Raw genomic sequence first — 21,197 nt, 5'->3', positions numbered from 1 at the left:
ACTGGAAGATTTAAAACAAACATAAATCCTAGATTGAGAAAAGACAACCGTAAGTGATAATTAATGGATGCATATATGAAAATAATTGGATTAGATATTAAAAAAAACGAAATACTAAACCGAAATTGATCAGGAAATAACCGAAGTTAAATAGATAAAAATATCTTAAAAAGACATAAATTAGAGAGAAACCCTCGAAACAAGAGATAAAGTTGCTATAAATTAATCAAAGAAACAATACTTTTAGATTAAGAAATTGCCGAAACCCTAAGCAACAACAAGAGAGAGAGAGAGAGAGATCAACGAAGACTTTCACTTTCAACATCTTTTCTTTGTCTTCTCCACTTCTCGAGCGCGCGAACCCAACCCCCCCCACAGTAAAACACTATTCGAATTTTGAACAAAGAGGTTCGTTCCTCTTCCTTCCTTCTCTCGATTTAGGGTTTTGTCGGGGTTCGTATTCGTGCGATTTCGTTGCTTGTCCTTACCGATTAGTGGGGGGTTCTTGTCGGATAATGCGTTTTAGCTTACGTTATGTAATTAGGGCTTCGTGGCTTCAATTATTAGGGTTTCGAGCTTCGAAATTGAGTTTTTTTTAGGGAGAATGTCAAATCAATTTGGGGGTTTTGTTAAAAAAAGCATCAACCTTTTAGCTGTGCCTGAAGCTGATTTTGTTTTACAGATCAATCACTGATAGTTTAAACAGCTTTTAGCTTGTGTAAAATATGATTGATTCGTTTCAGGTGGATTTATGGATCCCTGTTGTTGTTTTTGTTAGTGATGAGTCTCTTGATACCATCACTTAGTTTTAACTTGTGCAACAAGCAAGAACAACCTAGGATTGTATACAAATGGTTTGGTTTTGTTAACTGTCGATTTGGTTGTTTTTTTTTAATCTGATTGTTACTTGTGAGACCATAAGGACCTGCATGATCCTAACATTCTCTGATTGTTTGTAATTTGCAGGGAATGTTCAGAATCAGTTGATTATATAACCCTGTCTTCTCTGTAGTATTGGTCTTCATAGCCCCAATGCCGCAGCCGCCTGAATGGTACAGGGGTATGATGCCTTCTTATCTTAACCCCAATCCTAATCAACCAGACATTCATGTTTTGAATCAGCAGTTGAACATGCTACCAGATCTTACATCTGATAGAAAGGCCCAATACCTAGCATCCAGAAGACTTAATTATCATATCGGAGTACCAAGACAGTTAAACTTTGATTCTGATAAGGAGGAACGGAATGTGGAGTTTTTTAGAGAGATGTTTCAGTCAGAGATTGGTGATTATCCATCAAAGCGACCGAGAGCTGAAACACCGGTACAGTTGAGTCTTTCTCCTTGGAACGATTCATCTAGACTCCCTTCTCTTCAGCTATGTCCGGATCCTGCTCTCACTGTAGAGCAGAAAGTTTCCACTCCGGTGAAAGGATTCGAGGAGGTTTCTTCATGTGCTAGAAGATGTTTCAGTACACCCGGAACGTTAGTTCATAGAAGCCCTGAGACTTTCAGCGGTTGTTCTGACGTAACGAAGGTAGATGTGATGGACAGTTCACCTTTGGACAGTAAGCGTGTTCAGGATCTTGGTACTAGCAAAACTGTGAAACCTGCAAGACCAAATGTAACCCGGGTTTACTCTTTTGCCGACTTCTTTACCATCGAAAGAGAGACTCAAACCGAGGAAAGGCCGCTGAAACATGAGAAACTTGGACCTGGAGCGGACGTTGTTGAGCCGATGGAATGTGATGAACAGACCAATTGTGAGGTTAATGCTGACTCAGTGCCTCTGCAAAAGAGTAATAGGAGAGGTGTCTCACTGGTGGAACGTTTCACAGAAGAAGAAATAAAGTTGCATATTAAGAGCCTCAAGGAGGGAAGTATTCAGGTAACAATTGTTTTGGCCTTATCCATAGTTTTTTTGCTTGTCTTTTGATATGTTTGGTTATTAATCTTTTTTTTTCCCACAGAGAGTAAATGGAGAAACTTGTGACCCGAAGGATATATGTCAACTGTGTGACAATGGCACACTCGTGTTACCAGCGCAACCAATCTACTGTTCTCTTTGCTCCCGCAAAATCAAAGATGAATCTTCATATTACATCCCCGAGGAAAAAATAAGTGATGCGCAGCATCAAATCTGTAATCCCTGCTACAGTCACAGCAGAAAAAACTTCATGTTGTTTGGAGTCAGTGTCACAAGAGACAATATGCTTAAAAAGTATAACGCTGACAATCAACACATAGAAGAGGTAAACTCCATCTCTCTCTCTCTCCCCCCTATATATCTTTCTCAGTGCATCAATTTTTACAAATTACGTTACATTTTTTTTATCATGGTGCAGTGGGTTTGTTGTGAATCTTGCGAAAAGTGGCAACATCAGATATGTGGTCTCTACAATCAACAGAAAGACATTGACAAGACAGCAGACTACATTTGTCCCTACTGCTTGCTAAAAGAGCGTAAAAGTATCGAAAATACAGATTTGGGGGCGAAAGATTTGCCTGAAACCATCCTCAGCCACTTTATTGAACGGAGGCTATCCAGACGCCTCAAAGAAGAAAGACTCCAAACGGCAAAGGCTACTGGGAAGAGCGTTGATGATGTAAGAATGATGTGGTTTCTGATAATTTGAGATTCGGTCTGAAACTTGGTTTTTCGTTTCTTTATACTGAGCTTGTTACTCTTTCTTTACAGGTACCAGAACCAGATGATCTTACTGTCCGGGTCGTGTTTTCAGCTGACAAAACCTCACACGTCAACAAAAAATTTGCCGATTTGCTTCATAAGGAACACTACCCTAGTGAATTCCCTTACAGATCAAAGGTGAGAAGTCATATTTTTTCTTTCGATTCAGTTATGTATCTCAAACCATGCTTGATTTTAACTAATTTCGAATGTTTCAGGTCATTCTTTTGTTCCAGAAAGTTGAAGGAGTTGATATATGCATCTTTGCGTTGTTTGTTCAAGAGTTTGGATCAGAATGTAGCCAACCAAACCAACGCAGCATATACATCTTGTACCTCGATTCGGTCAAGTACTTTAGACCCGAGAGAGTGACATTCTCTGGAGAAGCTCTTCGAACTTTCGTTTATCATGAAATATTGGTAAGCTATTCATTGTTTTTCTCTGTTTAGGACTAACTTTCTTAGAATCTAAGTTGTTATTGTCATTGATATGTTTCATTTTTTCTCTCTTTTTGGATAGATTGGATATCTTGAGTATTGTAAGATTCGGGGTTTCACTACGGGCTATATATGGGCGTGTCCACCTCGAAAAGGAGAAGACTACATTATGTATTCTCATCCTAAGACTCAGCAAACACCCAACACTAAGAAGCTTCGCCAATGGTCTGTCTTTTCTTCCTTTTATGTTTGGTCCATTGTTTTTGTGAGGAAATTGGATTTTAACATTATAAACACGCTATTTCAGGTATCATTCCTTGCTGGATAAAGCAACCGAGCAGAAGGTAGTGATGAACGTTACAAACTTGTATGATCGGTTCTTCGTTTCGGCAGAAGAATCTACATGCAACATTACGGCTGCGCGCTTGCCTTACTTTGAAGGATCTTTCTGGTCCGACAATGCCGAGCTCCTGACTCAGGCTTTTGAGAGAGAAAGCTATGACGAGTTGCAGAAGAAGGTTAAATCTCTTTCTAGAAGAGCACTAAAGGGTGTCAAAAGTAAGGATGATCTCGACGTTGATGATGCTAAAAACATTCTCATGATGCAAAAGGTAATATGATCATTATACGTTTTTTGAATGCACTTAAGATTTATATCTGGATACATTACTTTGGAGTGTTTCAGGGCGTTTAACCTTTGGAGTATTCTTGTTTTGTGTAGCTTGACAAATTGATATCTCAAAACAAGGAGGATTTCATGGTCGTGGAATTGAATTATTCATGCACACGCTGCTCAAAGCCAATATTGTCGGGATTGAGATGGTTTTGTGGGAAGTGCAAGAATCTTCAATTGTGTGAAAGGTAATCAATCACCTTCTCTCTCTCTGTGTTATTTATTTCGGTTACTCCGTTTTTGGTTATGTTAACAAATCCCTTTCCTTTATTGCAAACAGATGCCATGATGCAGAAGAAGAGCTTCCTGGGGAACACACACATACTATGAATGACAAAGAGAAGCATTCGCTTTCAAAGGTTATTACAGCATTCTTGTTTTGATGTTCTCAAGTTTAGGGATTAAAAAGTGAATTTTTTAAAAGATTGGGTTTTGTTTGACTTCTACAGGTTCAGGTGAACGGCATACAATCTACAACAACTGAGGATAATGATGTCATCCTAGAAAACAGTATGTTCGAGAGCAGACAAGTGTTCTTAGGCTTTTCACAGAAGCATAACTACAGCTTTGACACGCTCCGACGCGCCAAGCATTCTTCTATGATGATACTTCACCATCTCCACACTTCAGACAAGCATCATATCTCTCAGAACTCCAGCAGCCTCGTTCAAGTGACTTGTATGACCTGCCAGAAGGATGTTTCAGAAACGATTTACTACTCTTGCTTGATTTGTTCGGGTTGCCGAGTTTGCATTGCATGTTATAACAAGAAGAGCACAGTCCTTCGTCTGCTTCATCTCTTCCCAATGACCCCTTCCACACACGGGACGCCTCCTAAACCCGTAGGGGTGAGTATATTATGTTCTTGAAAACAAACCAAAGCTTTCTTTCTTTTTTTTGTTTTTTTTTTGTATTTTACCTGTTTTCTGATTTGCGCAACTTACTCGCAGGCTCTTGCGATAATCGATGCTTTGTTGCATGCACATAAGTGCAGAACCATGGCCACTGGTTCGTGCTCATACCCGAAATGCAATGATGTTAAAACACTATTCAATCACAGCGTAGTGTGCGAAATCAAAAAGAGAGGAGCTTGTAAGATTTGCAATAATTTTCGGCAGATGATAAGTATTCACGCGTGCCATTGCCAAGATCCCACTTGCTCCATACCGCGCTGCAGGTAAATTTTTCATTTTCTTGTGAGTTTAGTCATCTCTGCAACTCCAACTTTTACTATAACTTGATGCTACTCTCTCTTGTGTTCTCAGAGATACGAAGGAGTACTTTATTAAGAGTCGTCTGCGGCAGTAAAGAAGAGTCGAATGACTTAATTGTACATTCCTAAAGATAGTGATGCTGCTTATAGAAGAAAATGTACAGATCATAAAACGCTTCTCTTACATGAGATACTTAACCGTTGTTCATTTCTGTCAAGAGTGCTTCAGAGTGTTGTTGTCCTTTTAGTTTTGTCGTTAGTGTTCAATAGAGAGAGAATAAGACAGGCCATAAAGCCTACAGTTAAATTTACTGCTTGGCTAATCTTTTAGAAAGAGATGTTTGTTTCTTCTGATTTGCATCTTGCGTTCTCGTTTCTGTCTAGATTTGATACACTCCATTACCAAATCCACCTAATCTATAAGATTTCTCACTCCTTAAGTTTGCTTAATAGGGAGTTGCATAATCATCTAAACAGACCAAAATAATTGAGAATTATACTCTTAACCAGCTAGCAACAAAGTGGTAGAAAGCAAGAAAGATACCACTCACTTTGGTGAGAAAGATCCACACAAAAAAAAGGCTATAACTAGAGATAAAGAAAGAAGCAAACACTAACATATAAAAAAAGAAGCAAAACACTAACATTGTCAACAGATTATAACATAATATGCCAAACTACATCCTGATCAAAGATGGGGGCTACGTCGTCAAGAAAGTCCAGAACTTCTTACCAATGGAGACTTTCCCGGGATGTTCTGATTCTGATTCATATTCTTCACCATCATACTCGTTTCCGCCAGAGTCAGCCCTTTGAGGTGTTTTGTTCACATCCTCTTCACTCATTGCTCCACTCTCACCTATTCTTTTGGCCGAACCAGCATATGTATCCTCACAGTCTGCCATAGCTTCACGCTATTGAAACATATTGAAATAAACAGATTGGTCAAGAAAGAGAAATCAAAAGAAAAGGGAAAAAACAAGGTGAAGATTTAGTTGTTTGTGTGAGCATTTTACCTCCACCACATTCGTGCTTACTCCTTTATCGTCACTAATAGCAACGCCTACTGATGCTGTAGCAGTGATTTGAGCACAGTAAATACCCTTGTCTTGTTGCACTCCACCAGTAGTCTCTTCATTCTTCTTACCAAGTGCGGTTTTTCCAGCCACCCTAATAACCCAAATGTTAAAACAGTTTATGAACTGCCTGAACAAAAAGAAGAATAAGCAGCTCCAACGCATTATAAGTAACCTTGTAGATCGCCGGAGATTATATCTTTGTCCCACCACTTCTTGTTTTTCTGATGCAACCTTTTGCCGCCTCTTCCCACGCTGACGTTCTCCTCCGGTGACACTATCTGATTTTCCATCGCTCTCGTTACCATCCTGCTCAGTATTACAAGTTCTCAAAGAACCCGTACGTCCACGTTTCCGTCCATTCTTTGAAGCTTCTCTATCAAAACGACCAGGTTCACCCGTGCTTTCATCATTTGCTTTAGCAGCAGTGTCCTCAACATTTTCTGTTGAATTGAATTCTATAGATTCTCCATAGATAGCTTTAGCATCTTCAACAACAGCTTTGACAGAACGTGTTCTTCTGACTCTGGCTTTCCCCCTCATGCTTGATTGACCATCAGCATTTGGATTAGACAAAGAATCTGCAGCAACTTCTTGAGTCTTGCTGTTGACGTTGCTTTCAGACTGGACCTGAAGCATAGTTGATGGTCCACTGTTCACGTTATCTTGCTCAGTAGACTCAAGTTCTTGGTCAGCCAAACTCAGAGTAGCAGATGTTTCTCCCATTTTTATTGCGGACAACTTAAGAATCTTCGAAGTACATTTCCGGAGCCATGACGCTGTCCCACCAGTTTGAACTTGCAATCCTAAGGCGGTAGCAGTTGGCGATATATCCCTCATTACCACCTGCTGTGGTGCTTCGTTCTCAAGAATGTTTTCCAGTTTTGAGAAACTAGGCATTTCTAGTTTGTCAATGTCAGGAAGAGCGAGCTCCGAAAGCAGTTCGCTGCAGTGGTTGCAGTTCCTATTACTTTCCATGGAAGAAAGGAAACGGTTTCTCTCGCTGATAAACTGTTCCCGCTGTTCCTTCAGCTTCTTGGTTAAGGCAACAAGGCCATCAACATCTTTCCGAATCTCTGTCTGCTGCTCTTCAAGATGTTTTTTACTAGCTTCGGTTTCTATCTTTTCTTTCTCTATTCTCTGTCTACCGATCTGCACTTCCGTCATTTCTCTTCTGGCTAGGTCTCTTAGGTAACTAATATTGCTCAGTTCCTTCTCCCTCTCTTCCTCAAACAACTTCTCTTTGGCTTGCAGCTCCCTTTCTCTTTCTTCCAGTTTACTCTGCATGTCAGACTCGAGTTCCCTTTTGAGCATTTCAATATCGTGAAGCAGTTGACTTCTTTCGCTCTCAGCTTTCTTAGAAATCACCGAACGCTCATGCTCCATAGTATCTGCAAACGAAGCTTTTGCCGCTTCAAGAGTTTCTAGCTCCCTTTTCATGTTGTCATTTGCTGCCACCTGTTCCTTTTTCAGCCTTTCTTCCTCAAAGTGACTGTTCTTCTCTAGGTTTTCTTTTTGATCATTTACATTCTTTAGTTCCGTCTCGATCTCAGCTTTCCTCCCATCAAGCTCTTCCCATTCTTTCTCAAAACATTCCCTTTGTGCCTTCAGATCCTCAACCTCTTTCGAAAGCAGCTCCTCCTGAGACCTGCACTTTTCTATTTGCTCCTTTAATTCGGTTTGCAGACCAAGATGCTCTGACCTCTCCTCCTCAGTAACTCTAAGCTCCTCCTTCTCTTTATGAATCTCTGATAGCTGTACTTCATTCTCAGCCTTTATCTTCTCGACTTCAGCTATAAGACTGAGTATATTTTCTTTATCCTCGGCAAGTTTTCTCTTCTCAGTTTCCAATGCCTTCTCCTCGCTTTTCAATGCTTTCTCTCTGCCCTTTATGCCTTTCAGTCTTGCTTCAAAATCTTTTTCTTTTTCTTTATGCTTCTCCAGTTTCTTATCTAATGCCTGTTCACGTTTAGCAACCTTTTCCCCCATGTGCTTCCACTCAACCTCCCTCTTTTCCACCTCAACAACCTTGCTCCTCAAGCTGTCATCAATAGATTTTCTTTTCTGCTCCATTTCCAACTCGAACTCACGCTGTATTGCCTCCAACTTAGCTTGCTGTTCATCAATTAGTTGCTGAACTTCAACCTGTCAATTAGCCAGAATAAAACAACTAGCACAGTCAAAACTCAGACTGCACACATTTAACAGAGAGATAGAGTGTGAGGGAGAGAGGGCTTGCCTTTTCTCTGGCAACCAGTTTCTCTTGCATATCTAGTAGCTCACGCTCTTTTGTCTCTAAAGAGTTCTTCAGCACATCAGTTTCCTACATCCAGAAAAATAGTATGTAAATGGACAAGATTCCAAGCACTGTAATAGAATACTAGAAGAAGAAACAAGCTGCTTACTTGCTCCTTTAAAGTAAGAGCTTTGATCCTTGAGGTGATATCGCTTTCCTTTTTCTTCAACGCAAGGTTCGCAGCATCTATCTTCTTATGTGCCTCTTCAAGTTCTTTTCCCTTTTGCGTGATTATCATATCGCTTTCATTTGCTCTATCCTCTCTCTGCTTCACAATCATTTGAGATTTAGCAACTCTTTCTTCTCCTTCTTGCAACTTTCTTTCCCATTCACGCAAGTCCTCCCTCTGCTTTGACAAGGTTGCCTCATCTGCTTCTCGTCTGAGTTAAAAAAAAAAAGTTAAACCAATGAAGCATTCCACTAATAAGAATCAAGGAAACTATTCAACATGCACAAGAGATAAGTACTCAGCAATGTAGGCAAATCGCTCCCTTTGAAGAGAACTTTCTCGAGCTTCCACCTTTGGACTTCCTCTCCACCTCTGAGCTCTTCCTACTAACTTCAGCAAGTCTTGCATCAACAGCACGCAGCTTTGCCTCAACTTCCAGAGACTTTTCTTCAACACTTCTTACCAACGCATCTGCCTCAGTCAACTTCGAGTCAGCTGTAAATTTGATCTCTGCGTTTTCAGAGCGTAGCTCCCGCAGCGCCTTCTCCAGCTGCATCAGTTAGCAAACGTAACCCAATTAGAACTATGTAAAATATAAAAATCTGAAAAACATATGTAAAATCTTCGAAAATAAATAGAATTGTTACATAGAAACATAAAGAACAGTACGGAAAGTTTGACAACTGGAGAGTCTTACATCAAGTGCACACTGCTTTTCAACCCCCAGAGCTTTCTTCAAACCCTCTTCTCTCTTCTCAACATCTGCCATAGCAACCACATGCGCATTGCGTTCTCTCCTAAGGCACTCATTTGCATCTTCAAATTCTAGTTGAAGCGTTTCGTATTTAGAACTCCACTCCTTTTTCTCTAGCAGAAGAAGACCCATACTGTGTTGATACTCAAAAAGCTGCTTCATCAGAACAATAAATCAGAAGCAGAAGCACACTAATAACAGTAAGAACTATTTAAACTTCACGTCCATAACTAACTGCAGGTTAAAATGAAAATCTATAAAAAAGCCACAACATTGGTTACAAAGTCAACATAGTGCCACGTGGCGTTGCAAACATAAGAAACTTTTTTTTTTTTTTTGAACATACAAACATAAGAAACTTTCAAACGACCAAGTTATTATTACAAGAAACCAAACACAAAAAGTAAAAGTAACGAACCAGAGATGAGAGAGATTACAAAAAAAAAAAAAGGGACAAAGCCCACCTCTTTTTCAAGCTCTGAGATTTTATCAGGCAATCTTCTTGGATCATCATCGTACTGGATCTCACTGGCCCGACCCGTGACTGGGGTCACCATGTCTGGGCCCTTACCATTCGACCAACGCTGCCACATCTTTCCCAATTTTTCAGAAACAAATAAAAATCATAACTTTCTCTCACTGACTTCACTCTCTCTGTCTCTGAAGAAGAAGACGAAGAAAAGGCTTATCCTTTTACTTGTTTGGATGGTTCCGGATTTAAACGGAGTTCCTAAATTCCGGTACCGAAACTGATTTGAAGTCCGACAACGTCTCTGTAATCTAACTACTCTCTCTCTCTCCTCTGTTCTCTGTGGCTCGCGCGGATCGTTTCTTTCTGTTTTTTTTTTCTACTTTATATTATGATTGCAGACCCCTAACTTTCTCTTTATTTACATTTCGAGCCGCCTTCTTAGTGATTTGCTCAAAAGTCCTTAAGGGTAGATTTGGAATTTTAGATTTACAACGGTTATGAGCTGCCTACCTGCAAGTGTGCAACCTTTTGCTTAAGACGAAACTATCCCTGATGATGAATAATGGTTTTTAACAACTCCACTCTGATTCAGTAAAGTTAACTTTAGATAATTTAGAGTTTTGCTCATGGTAAAAGATAAAATCTGATAATTTAACAACGTAGATAATATAGTTCCTTTTTTTGTCGGCAGATAATATAGTTATTGTATGATATACTTACCAAAAAGGAAAAATATATCAAGATTTGGCCGTTTTATTTCTTTTATCATTTCTATTCAGTAAATTAATTCTGCAAAAGGCACGTGTTCTTTGGAGATGGATAATTCGAAGAAAAAAAAGAATAAAGAAAATTAAAAATAAAGAAAAAGAAAGCCAAGGTGGCTAAGAACTGGTGCTGCGTGCATATTGGGCGTTGAACTGTTTTGACGCAACGCAAGTATATGTTCCGTCTCCACGTGACTCTCCCATCATTGTGAATGTGCCTTTTCTTTTCCTGAGCAACTGTGAATGTGCCTTTTCCACACTGGTATTTTTGTGTTTACGCTTACAATTGGTTTTGTCTTTCTTAATTTTGCTCCAACAGATAATATAATATTGATTATGAAGTCCGGATGATTCTTCTATTTGTTGGAATCACCACCATACTATAATTAATCCACAATATTAATTGCCCAGTTTCATCTGATTTCAAACTTTATAGTAGAAGTCTAACGTCGAAATAAGTTCACACACTTGATTCAATCATCATTCAAAAGCTAAAATGACGTAACATCCAACAAAACCCCCCACCCATGAGGGTTCCTCACATGAAACTTGGGGCAACCGGGCCCTTTGAGATGCCAAGACGAACTTCCATCCCGTGGTGGAAGTCTACCGGCTTGAATGTCTCCGAGTCACGAGGATCTGCAAGAGATACGAACACAAGTTTCAGATCATCTGATATCCAATTTTTAAAACCAAGGCCACATTTAGACCCCCTTTCATTACTTAATCTTGGGCAATAACAGCATAAATAAGTAAACTAAATGCGAATTGCAAAAAGATAGAATCTTTTGCTTCTAGATTTTCATCTAACAGTGTTCTGCTAGTGCATACTGAGATACCATCAAATAGGGTGTCAACAGATCTAGAAAAGTGATTGTGGCATTGAGGAACATGTTACCATTTAAGTAATCCTCAAAACCAAAGTTATCAATGGCTCCTGTGTAGACTTCTAACCCGAGCATTGACGATGGAATTGGTCCAGGAGGTCTTTGAAACCTAAATATTCCACAGAGAAACAAGGATAGAATAAGAAGAGTGCAAACAAATATTTTTCTTGCACACCAGCAGAACAAATGCAGCAAAGAGTTTAACACCTCCCTATACTCCCCAATGCAAACATAGATAGTGTCAAGTTTTAAACGAGTACGCGGCAAGGCACTTTAAATACTAGTAAACACATAGATACCAGTAGTAATGCACACAATCATCAATAATGAATAAATGTGGACCTTACAAGTAGCTTAGATTCACACATATAACACAATCAATCTTCATGTACAAACTCTAAGCAATCTGATCTAGTCATAGAGATGGTATTACCGTGAGAGAATTTGTCTGTCCATATCCATCTTCAATGGAATTGCAGACCCGTAGGTATGCCCAATGATTGTTCTCTTCATCGCCTCGTCCGATCTCTTTCCCTAAATCCCAAAACAAAAGTAACTGATGATCCACCAAGCACGAAAAGAACCCTAATTTTCAGCCCATTGAGAAATATATTAAAATTGAAACCCTAAGTGTCTCAAATCAAACCCAAACAGCACAATTTAAGTTTCTTTCATAGCTAATCTCTCGAGAAACAACATAGATTCGATCGGTAGATCGGAACAGAGCCAATAGCAACATGTATAATCTCAATCATATGAAAGAAAAAGAATCTTGATTTAGGGGAAAGATTACAGATTCGTAAGAGGATTCGAGTGGGTGAGATCCGACGATGTCGCTCTTAACGCCGTTGAGACCGAATCGAAGAGCGTCTCTCTTGACACCACCGATCTCATGAGCTATCTTCTTCGGAGACTCCATTATTTTTCTTCCTTCGATCTTTCTCTTCCTCTTTCTTCCTCTAGCTTCCTCTGCGGGCAAGCAAAGAAGCAAGCAAGACGGTTCTTATAATGGGCTCTCTCTCATGAATAAATTGCACGCAAAGCCCATTAGTTCGAATTTGGCCCATAGAGATTTGAGTTTGGCTCATTAGCCTGGGTTAAGTTTGTTACCGCGCTTTTGTATTCCCAAAATAATACATGAAAATACATTTTTCAAAATAATATTAGCTAAACATTAAAATATATTTTTATCTAATATTTAAATTTTATTTAGTGATTAACATTTATGATTTAGTACTGAAAGTATCTGCAACGAAAATCTTTATTTTAAAAATGATTAATGAAGGTATGAAAGTGTTTACTCCGACAATGAGCCCAAATTTATTTTTACCTATTCTTGTTAAAAAGCCTCAAATATATTTTTTCTTTTTTCCTTAATTTTAATAATAAATTTATCATAAGCACAAAGTTTTATAAGTAAATAATAAGACATATTAAAAGTTCAAAAGACAATATTTAAAATTCATCTATAAATACTTTTGTTTCACTAATTGAAAAATTCCTTAATTCTTTTTAAATGCACCAAATAGAGAGAAAATTAAAAATCTGTCCAACTCCATATAGATAATATTTTAGTTTATAGAGTATTTTATCATATTTATTTATGTAATAATATATAAAATGATATAGTTAATTATTTAAGTGAAATATGATTATAAATATTAAAATGATATAAAATTTAATATTAATTTTATATATAAGTTAAATAATTTTGGAGCAAATAATATAAAGTAAATAGTGTTTTGAGAATTTACTATTCAAAATTTCAAAAATTAAGGGTTCAAAAATATGTTAAAGAAAAAATCTCAAAATTTAATTGTTTGAAAAACTGCTGGAAATTATCTTAAGAGATGAATTAGGGAAATAATTTAGGATTTTAAACAATTTAGTCATTTACCTTTAAATTAATCATATTTTGAAGATTTTTTTTTCATTATGTACTATTTTATTATAATTTTTTTACTATCTAAGGTATTTGCCTTTTGTGTGCTGTATAGATAACAATTTTTTTTAAGGGAAAAAAATCTTATTCACACAAAAAGAGAATCCTGGTATAATTTCCCCTCCCCCTTCAATTATTATGTTTCATAAAGAAGCAAATATCTTCTTTTTGTAAGCATTTCATATTTTTAGCACATATTTGAAAAATGAAGTTGAGTTTGACGTAAATCTTCAACTTCAATGTTTATTCGACTACTAAATTGTAAATCAGTAGAAAAAATTGGTCAATCAGTAAATTTATTAAACCTACATATTGGACGCAGTAGAGGGGTCCCCAGTCGAGGTCAGACTAATAAAAATAATTAAAATAGTACCACAAAGACACGCAGAAAGATATTGTGTGAATATTAAAATCAGCTATCTGTGGGTGTTTATGAAAGAATTTAATTTTCATGGGATGGTCTGACAAATTTAATTTTATATAGTAAAGTTACTTTCACTTTTCAACAAAATCTTCTGAGATAATCAGTTTCCAGGCATTTGCTCATTAAAATATTGATAACTTAACTAATCCAGCTAGCCAAGTCTAGATAAATTGCCAGTACACTTTTTACTTGAGTTGAAGAAGATGTGCGGAGAAAAGCAAGAAAATGAAATGATTTTGATGAACTGAAGAAGTTCTGTTCAGTTAGATATCTGTTCAGTCAAAAACCAAGAAACTGAAGCTAATCCGACCCAACTCTTTCACATAGTTTTGGTAGTTTTCTCCTAACATATGTATATAGTGAAAATGTATATTCAACTAAGTTTATGCAGATAAAAATAATACAAGGACTTGATGGATACAATGCATATCAAACTGAAGCTAACCCTATAATATCAGCATTTGAAGCTGATATTTATCAACTAATTGTTTACTAAATCAAATTTAAGTTCATAAGTCTAGTTGTAGATAATAGGAAATGTTGAGTATACAAATAATCGTCTTCAATGTGCCCAACACCAAAGTAAAACGTGATAGACCAATCACATTCACTAACCGTTTCCACCATAAACATAAACGCCGTCCAGGATTATTCTGCCCGTGAAATTAATTTAAACTAGATTATGACCCGACTTTAAAAGAACATATATTTTCTGTTTTACATTTTTTTAAAGTTAGTTTTATATCTGTATGTTTAATCATATTTATATTTTTATATAATATTTCTTTAAATGATTAATAATAAGTTTTAATCTATTCTATTATAATAGTTGTATCATACATATATCAATAAGTCATATTAAAAAAATTTAATAGAATTGATTACTATAATAATTTATAAAGTGATAAAAATAGTCAGATCTTGCATCATCCTCTTCGAACATTTAATTTGAAACTACTAAATATTCGCATTTCTTTAAAACTATATATATATCTTGATTTTTCTCCGTCTCTATACATTTTTATATTGGAACTTGTGTTATGATACGGGGCAACATATAATACTAGCTAGCTAATCTATTCTATTAATTTAGGATCCTAAAATTTATCTACTATTTAGAAGTTGTCATTTAAATTTGGACATGTTCTAGAATAGGAGATGTTTGGCTCCTTAAATCTGTTTGGTTCCTTGAATATATTAATGACTAACAACTTAATTTAAACCAGCATATAAATACACATTATTTCGGTTAGATATCTTTTAAACCAACTTCCATTTCAAGCCACAATTGACAAATTGTACCTTCGAACCAGTTCATTTTAAATTCACTTTATGTCATGATACTTGTATGCCTCCCACATTCCCATGTTAGCTTCTACTAAACCTAAATCAAAATCTGCACCTACTAAACCTTATAATTTGCTTCTTTTTACATGCCACTTCACATGGTCTAAACCTAAATCAAAAACCATAATTGAACTGCAACCAAACCAAAAACTAAAAAACGTAATTCCACATTTTTAAGCGCGGGTACTATCCTAGTAAACTATTAATTTTGATCAGCTATCTTGATTTCAAATGATTTTATAGTTAGATTGTATTATTATAGAGGTAACTGCGTTTGTAATTTTCCGACTAGATTCTAAATTACACTAAAATATGAAACAAATATCTGGAAGTGGGCTTATAAAATTTTCAAGTAATAAACGACGTATAATATCTTTGACAAAAGGTGAGTTAAACTGTTCACATCAAAAAATTGAACTTTTCTTTGGTAAGTAACTACTAAAATCTAAAAAACGAGTCTTATCTGAGCAAGAGAATATATAGTGTCAAAACTAAGATCTATGTTCCACATATTTCAATTTTCCATATAACTATATCAGACGTTACATGTGTTTGTATGGATATATACTTGTATAAGTGAACCTCAACCTTCATCATCATGCATATGCAATTATGTGGGTCATAATGGAAATTAGGGTTTGAGGAAACAAACTTAATATTGAGCTTTATGTGAAACGTTTAACTAAATTGCTTACTCGTAAAGACTATTCTGTGTAGTGCCTAATCGAAAAATGAATGTTGGACTGGATCTGGGTTTCTCCAAATATTTAAATAAGTTATTGGTTTTCGTCTTCAAAATACTTTAGGTTACAATTCGCCCTTTGAAATAGCTAAACAGTTTTAAGGTATACACCGAATCATAAAAAAAGCTATCTTGATCAATGACACAGAAGATCAGATAACATGCATATATATACTAGAAGAACACAAATAACCAACGATTTAATATACATTGAAGAGGAACAAAGGGTTGTTTTTTTTGCCTTACATGTTTAAATTTGATGCCCACTGCCCGGAGAATATCAAGCTTTATGGAAACCCTGCCAGATTAGAACAAGAAAAAGAACCATATCATGGAATGCAAAGACATAAGAATCATAATTTACGCTAGAGAAGAGTCTTGAATCCAAACTTTACCCCTGGGGAAATTCCTGTTGGTGACTGCACAAAAGGTTTGATCCATAAAAGGGTTTTGATCAAAACCATAGTCCAAGTTTTGAGGCAGAATGGTATCGTAGTTGCTGCTAGAGCCCTGATCTTTCAACATAAACGTCCCATGATGCTGATTGTAACTTCGATCCATATCTGTGGGAAGATTGACCTTCGTCTTAGTTAAGATACATTCTTGATTATCAAACTCTTGGATTGCTTCCTTGTATAAAGAGTGTCCTTCATTGAAAATTACAGACCTCTTGAATGGGTCCATCATTTCAGTTTGTGTGATCTTGGAGACGGTTTCTGGATGATCATAGGTCATCTCTCTTGTTATCTGCTTTGACTTTCCCCTAGATTTTTCCCTTAATCCCTTTGAAGATATGTTGCTCTTCTCTGTCTTCTTGACCTCACATACCACTTCTTGGCAGGAATCTGGACTCGAACCATACACAAAGCTCTTAGCACCATCATCTTCATCCTCTTCTTCACCACCCCTATTGTTTCCAAAGTCTCCATCCTTGTTGTTGAGCTTTTTTTCTTGGACAAGCTCATTGATGGCTCTTCTTGATTTCTTGAGAAGCCAGTCCAATGTTTCACTGGCTTTACCAAACCCCAACACATCCTGGAGATCAAAGAATTGGCGAGCAACTCCAATAGAAAGCCTTACCCTCCTGTCTCTAAGACCTTGCGCCGTGTGAATCTTGCTGTGTCTATCTTTCTTCACTGTCTTCTTGATTTCTCTCGACACCTCAGGAATCTCAAACCCTTGCTGATTCACAGCACTGTTTGAGTTAAACGACATGTAATCGATCAGAGACTCAGGCACGGCTGATACCATTTGACCCGGAGATGCTGTTGACTGATGATTGTAGGGATTACGGATGGTGCCTTGATGGCCCGGGAGTGAAGAAAGGTAAAGAGAGAGAGGGTACACTCCACTGTTACCATTATTGTAATCATTGTTGGAAGAAGACATCACCGAGCTTCTCGAATCAAAAAAATCAAGAACCAATAATCAAGAATATGCGTTTTCTTTTAAAAATAATACCACAACTTTCACATCATCAAAAGAGAGAAGCAGCTAAAAAGAGGAAAGAGAAAACAAGAAACCCAGAAACAAGAGAGAGAGAGTAAGCGTCCAATTCTGATTTCTGACACCAAGACAAAAACTGCTTTATAGATATTAATGGTCGATACATGAGATGTGTAACGAAATTGGTTATCTGTAGAGTGACGAAGACATGATTTTGTCTGTTAACTGAAGATCTTCTCGCAAAAGAGGATTTTTTTGGTATGATTTAGAAATATCGTTTCTTTTCACATTCAATTTATATATACAAGTAAAAACTTTCAGCCTAGGGTTTAACTTTTTACGGTTTTCAATTCCAGATTCTATACGAATTAACTTAAAACTCAGCTACTTTTAGTGTCATTCTTTTTTCTTGAACAACATTTTTACTACGTATACGTATGCAAGTTGATACATTTGTATGTAAATCTTGGGAATGCCAATATCAACTGGTCCGGAAATATAACAACAGAAAACTGTGAAATGGATTCGTTTTCCATCTAGATCATAAATACTAGGCTTTAAGAGTCAGTATTTAAAGATGTTTTTGAATGTGCAGTATTTTTCTTGTCAGGATCTTTAATAAGATCTGCTTTTCATTCTTTCTTTTTTATCCACAGGTCCTTTAGTTTCTTTACTAAAATAGTTACTACCTGCCATGAAAATGACAATTAAACTCTTATTTGGGGTGAAAATTTTGTTCCGAAATAAATTGTAGTTTGTATTATATAAAATAAACATAGTTTACAAAAAAAAAATTATATAACATAATCATTAACCCCTTTTTAGGTTGTTAAAAAAAACATTAACCCATTTTTAGGGTTTTGTCAAAAGAAAAGGGAAAGTGGCTTCAATGTGACCCGAGTTGGTTCCCCCGTACAATTCCATAACGCTTGTGAAAGGATTTGTCGTTTTCAAAATTTTCATTTTGACGTCCATAGCCTTTAGTCAAGGGTTGTTCTTATTTCAGAGAAAACAACAGAGCTATATATCTCTACTATTACTTGCGAATTGGTTTTTCTCAACAGAGCTCTCACGTTAAAAGTTACAGTAGTTAATATTGATACTACCCTTAATGAACTATTATATAAAATTTGTTACTATATAATTTTTAAGAGTCATATTAACAATATAATTTTATGTATTAGATATTATACACGAGAGCAAATCAAAGTATCAGGTTTTTGGTTCTCCAACATACATTTTCAGATAATGTTTATACAATAAACTATAGTTTATCAAATATATTTTATTAGATATGATAAGCTATTGCTATTGTAGTTATCATATATACCTTATACATGTAACTTTTTTTTTTGAAAATATTATACATGTAACTTTGCTTATGAAAACTAAAAAACAGACTTAAACCTATAAGAAAACTTTGATAAATATTTCTATAAGTAATTAAATTTATTTACTTCATTAGATTATTAATTATAATATAATATAATAAAAATTTACCCAAAAATAGAAACGAGTATAAAAACTTATTACATCAGAATATCAGATAATTCATTAAAACTGATATAGTAAAAATGTATTTTAAAATAAAAAGATAATTCCTATATATATTGTGTTATTATCCAAAAGTATCTTTAATGTATTTAAAAAATAATTTACTTATATTTTTTTTTGTTATCCAAAAAGAATATCTTTGATTAATGAAAACACAAAAAATAGAAACAGAAAACGCATAATTAAAAATATTTATTATACATGAGAGTTTTCAAAAAAAATATTAACACAGTAATGAACATATTCATATATATTGATGATTAATTTTTATATATAAATAATTTGATATACGGTACAAAACTTTTTAAAAACATAAATAATATATAACTTATAAAAATAGTTTTTGAATTAGCAATACATCTATTAATAAATCATTGTAAAACGATTATGCATGTTGGCACAACACATTTGCGAAGTTATTTTTCCCAACGGAGCTGTCACATTAAAAGTTAGAGCGGTTAATATCATTTATACTTTCAATGAATAAATATATAAAATTATCCACATAATAAAAATAAATTTTAGTCACCGATGCCTTATCACAAGAAGCATGGCTCGAGACGAGAAGACAAAGGGCTGGTGATTCAATATTTAAGTGATTTGTGTAAGACTTGAAAAAAATATTTTATGTAAAAACATATGTTTTATAAATTTACTGAATATAATTTTGAGCTCAGTTCATGGACTTGGATCAAACCAAGGTTAAAAGTGTTGAACTTTTGTTCAAGGCAAGTGTAAAATGAAGAAGTAAACAAAATGTTAAAACCAAATATAATTTTGTAAATCAATATTGGAACCGGTTTGTTAAAATATTAACACATTCAGATTTGTTAAAATATTTTTTGTTTATTTGTATTTTTTATTCAAAAAAAATCCTAAACCCTAAACATGTTTTTAAACCCTAAACATATGCTTTAAACTTCAATATTTTCATAATATAATTTCAGTATTAAACTTAAATTATTTTAGTGATTTATCTGATAATTTATTATTATCTAAAAATCAATAAAGAAATTTAACGATAATATCAAATTGATATTTATATTATATTTAATTAAGTATTATATATGTATTTATTTTATATTTGGTTTAGTAATATTAAACCAAATTTATTATATATATATATAGAAATATATATATATATAAATATATAAAATATATATTATTTTATAAGTAAATTTGTTTATGTGTCATGCTCTACATAGTTTTAGGTTATTTTGTTTATTAGTCAAATTCTCCATAAATAATTTTAGTAAGTTAGTTGATAATTTATCATTATCATCTTTAAATAATTTAGTGATTTATCTGATAATTTAGTGATTTATCTGATAATTTATTATTATCTCAAAATAAATAAAAAAGTTTAACGATAATATCAAATTTATATTATATTTAATTAAGTAATATTAAAATATTATATATGTATTTATTTTATATTTTGTTTAATAATATTAAACCAAACTTATTTTAAATATATATATATATGTATATATATATATATATATATATATCACATAATTAGATCGAATCATCTATATTTTAAAATAAATTTCTTAGAACAATCAAAATCACTCTCATCTATACTATTATTTAAGAAGTAAATTTGCTTATGTGTTATACTCTCTATAGTTTTAGATTATTTTGCTTATTAGTCAAATTCTCCATAAATAATTTTAGTAATTTATTTGATAATTTATCATTATCATCTTTAAATAATTTTAGTTATTTATCTGATAATTTATTATTATCTCAAAATGAATAATTTTAATGATAATATAAAATTTATATTATATTATATTTAATTAAGTAATATTAAAATATTATATATGCATTTATTTTATATTTTGTTTAATAATATTAAACCAGAATTATTTTAAATAATATATATATATATACGAATCATTTATTTCAATATTAATTATATGGACAACAAATTATCTTATTGTAAACCAATAAAATATTGTCATTATCTCAGTTTGTTTTCAAAAAGTTTTTCTTCCAAATTATCATTGAACTTTACTTTTTATTTATTTTGTTCTCATTTTGTGTGTTTTAGTGTTTTTTGGTAATTTAATACATGCTTCTGGTTCAAAATACAAAGTAGATTAATAGAAGCCAAAATTTCACATTCTTACTTTACTCTATTGTGTGAAATATGTTTGATATGTAATTATGGTCTTATTGTTTTATAGTATTCATTTGCGTTAAGAAGAAGTAGACCGAAATAAAAATCAAGAAAACTAAAATGATTAAAAAATATAAAAAATGAGTTGTCATGATATTTAAACCATAATACATATAATAATGAATATT

General features: G+C 34.3%; 4 protein-coding genes and 1 long non-coding RNA gene across 5 annotated transcripts; 2 read left to right on the top strand and 3 right to left on the bottom strand.

Moving 5' to 3' along the window:
- Positions 1-240: 240 nt before the first annotated feature.
- On the top strand, positions 241-5,329 carry LOC108842039 (histone acetyltransferase HAC2). Its single transcript, XM_018614843.2, has 13 exons — positions 241-408; positions 967-1,887; positions 1,970-2,251; positions 2,345-2,605; positions 2,698-2,826; positions 2,907-3,107; positions 3,208-3,350; positions 3,433-3,736; positions 3,847-3,986; positions 4,079-4,157; positions 4,248-4,646; positions 4,749-4,975; positions 5,064-5,329. Exons 2-13 carry the CDS (start codon positions 1,033-1,035, stop codon positions 5,104-5,106), a joined length of 3,063 nt encoding a protein of 1,020 aa, XP_018470345.1. The 5' UTR covers positions 241-408; positions 967-1,032; the 3' UTR covers positions 5,107-5,329.
- A 209-nt stretch (positions 5,330-5,538) lies between these two features.
- Positions 5,539-10,122, bottom strand: LOC108817413 (protein CROWDED NUCLEI 1-like). The gene is given in 9 exon segments (XM_018590090.2): positions 5,539-5,925; positions 6,028-6,181; positions 6,263-8,232; positions 8,327-8,410; positions 8,493-8,763; positions 8,851-8,904; positions 8,906-9,102; positions 9,250-9,459; positions 9,771-10,122. Coding segments are annotated over 9 exon segments (3,282 nt in total). The 5' UTR covers positions 9,900-10,122; the 3' UTR covers positions 5,539-5,712.
- LOC130501813 (uncharacterized) lies at positions 9,967-10,928 on the top strand. Its single transcript, XR_008939892.1, has 2 exons — positions 9,967-10,081; positions 10,558-10,928. It is a non-coding gene; the product is annotated as an uncharacterized LOC130501813 (long non-coding RNA).
- Positions 10,929-10,941: 13 nt separating this feature from the next.
- On the bottom strand, positions 10,942-12,418 carry LOC108817403 (cyclin-B1-2). The gene is made up of 4 exons (XM_018590078.2): positions 12,223-12,418; positions 11,863-11,963; positions 11,441-11,538; positions 10,942-11,181 (listed from the first exon to the last, which is right to left on the bottom strand). The coding sequence occupies exons 1-4, from the start codon at positions 12,346-12,348 to the stop codon at positions 11,081-11,083; spliced, it is 426 nt and encodes a 141-aa protein (XP_018445580.1). The 5' UTR covers positions 12,349-12,418; the 3' UTR covers positions 10,942-11,080.
- Positions 12,419-15,968: 3,550 nt separating this feature from the next.
- On the bottom strand, positions 15,969-17,533 carry LOC108841216 (transcription factor TCP1-like). Its single transcript, XM_018613997.2, has 2 exons — positions 16,280-17,533; positions 15,969-16,182 (listed from the first exon to the last, which is right to left on the bottom strand). The coding sequence occupies exons 1-2, from the start codon at positions 17,271-17,273 to the stop codon at positions 16,172-16,174; spliced, it is 1,005 nt and encodes a 334-aa protein (XP_018469499.1). The 5' UTR covers positions 17,274-17,533; the 3' UTR covers positions 15,969-16,171.
- Positions 17,534-21,197: the final 3,664 nt, after the last annotated feature.

This window comes from Raphanus sativus, chromosome 2, assembly GCF_000801105.2.
Source record: "Raphanus sativus cultivar WK10039 chromosome 2, ASM80110v3, whole genome shotgun sequence".
Lineage (NCBI taxonomy): Eukaryota > Viridiplantae > Streptophyta > Magnoliopsida > Brassicales > Brassicaceae > Raphanus > Raphanus sativus.
Note: the sequence above shows the minus strand (reverse complement) of the source record. Positions and strands in the feature narration are given on the sequence as shown.

Excerpts from the sequence above, each read along its gene's own strand:
- LOC108842039 (XM_018614843.2), top strand. The coding sequence starts at position 1,033 with ATGCCGCAGCCGCCTGAATGGTACAGGGGTATGATGCCTTCTTATCTT. Across the intron at positions 1,888-1,969 it reads TCAAGGAGGGAAGTATTCAG|AGAGTAAATGGAGAAACTTG; the intron begins GTAACAATTGTT and ends TTTTTCCCACAG. Across the intron at positions 3,737-3,846 it reads ACATTCTCATGATGCAAAAG|CTTGACAAATTGATATCTCA; the intron begins GTAATATGATCA and ends TGTTTTGTGTAG.
- LOC108817403 (XM_018590078.2), bottom strand. The coding sequence starts at position 12,348 with ATGGAGTCTCCGAAGAAGATAGCTCATGAGATCGGTGGTGTCAAGAGA. Across the intron at positions 11,964-12,222 it reads TCGAATCCTCTTACGAATCT|GGAAAGAGATCGGACGAGGC; the intron begins GTAATCTTTCCC and ends TTTGGGATTTAG. Across the intron at positions 11,182-11,440 it reads TTTTGAGGATTACTTAAATG|ATCCTCGTGACTCGGAGACA; the intron begins GTAACATGTTCC and ends TATCTCTTGCAG.
- LOC108841216 (XM_018613997.2), bottom strand. The coding sequence starts at position 17,273 with ATGTCTTCTTCCAACAATGATTACAATAATGGTAACAGTGGAGTGTAC.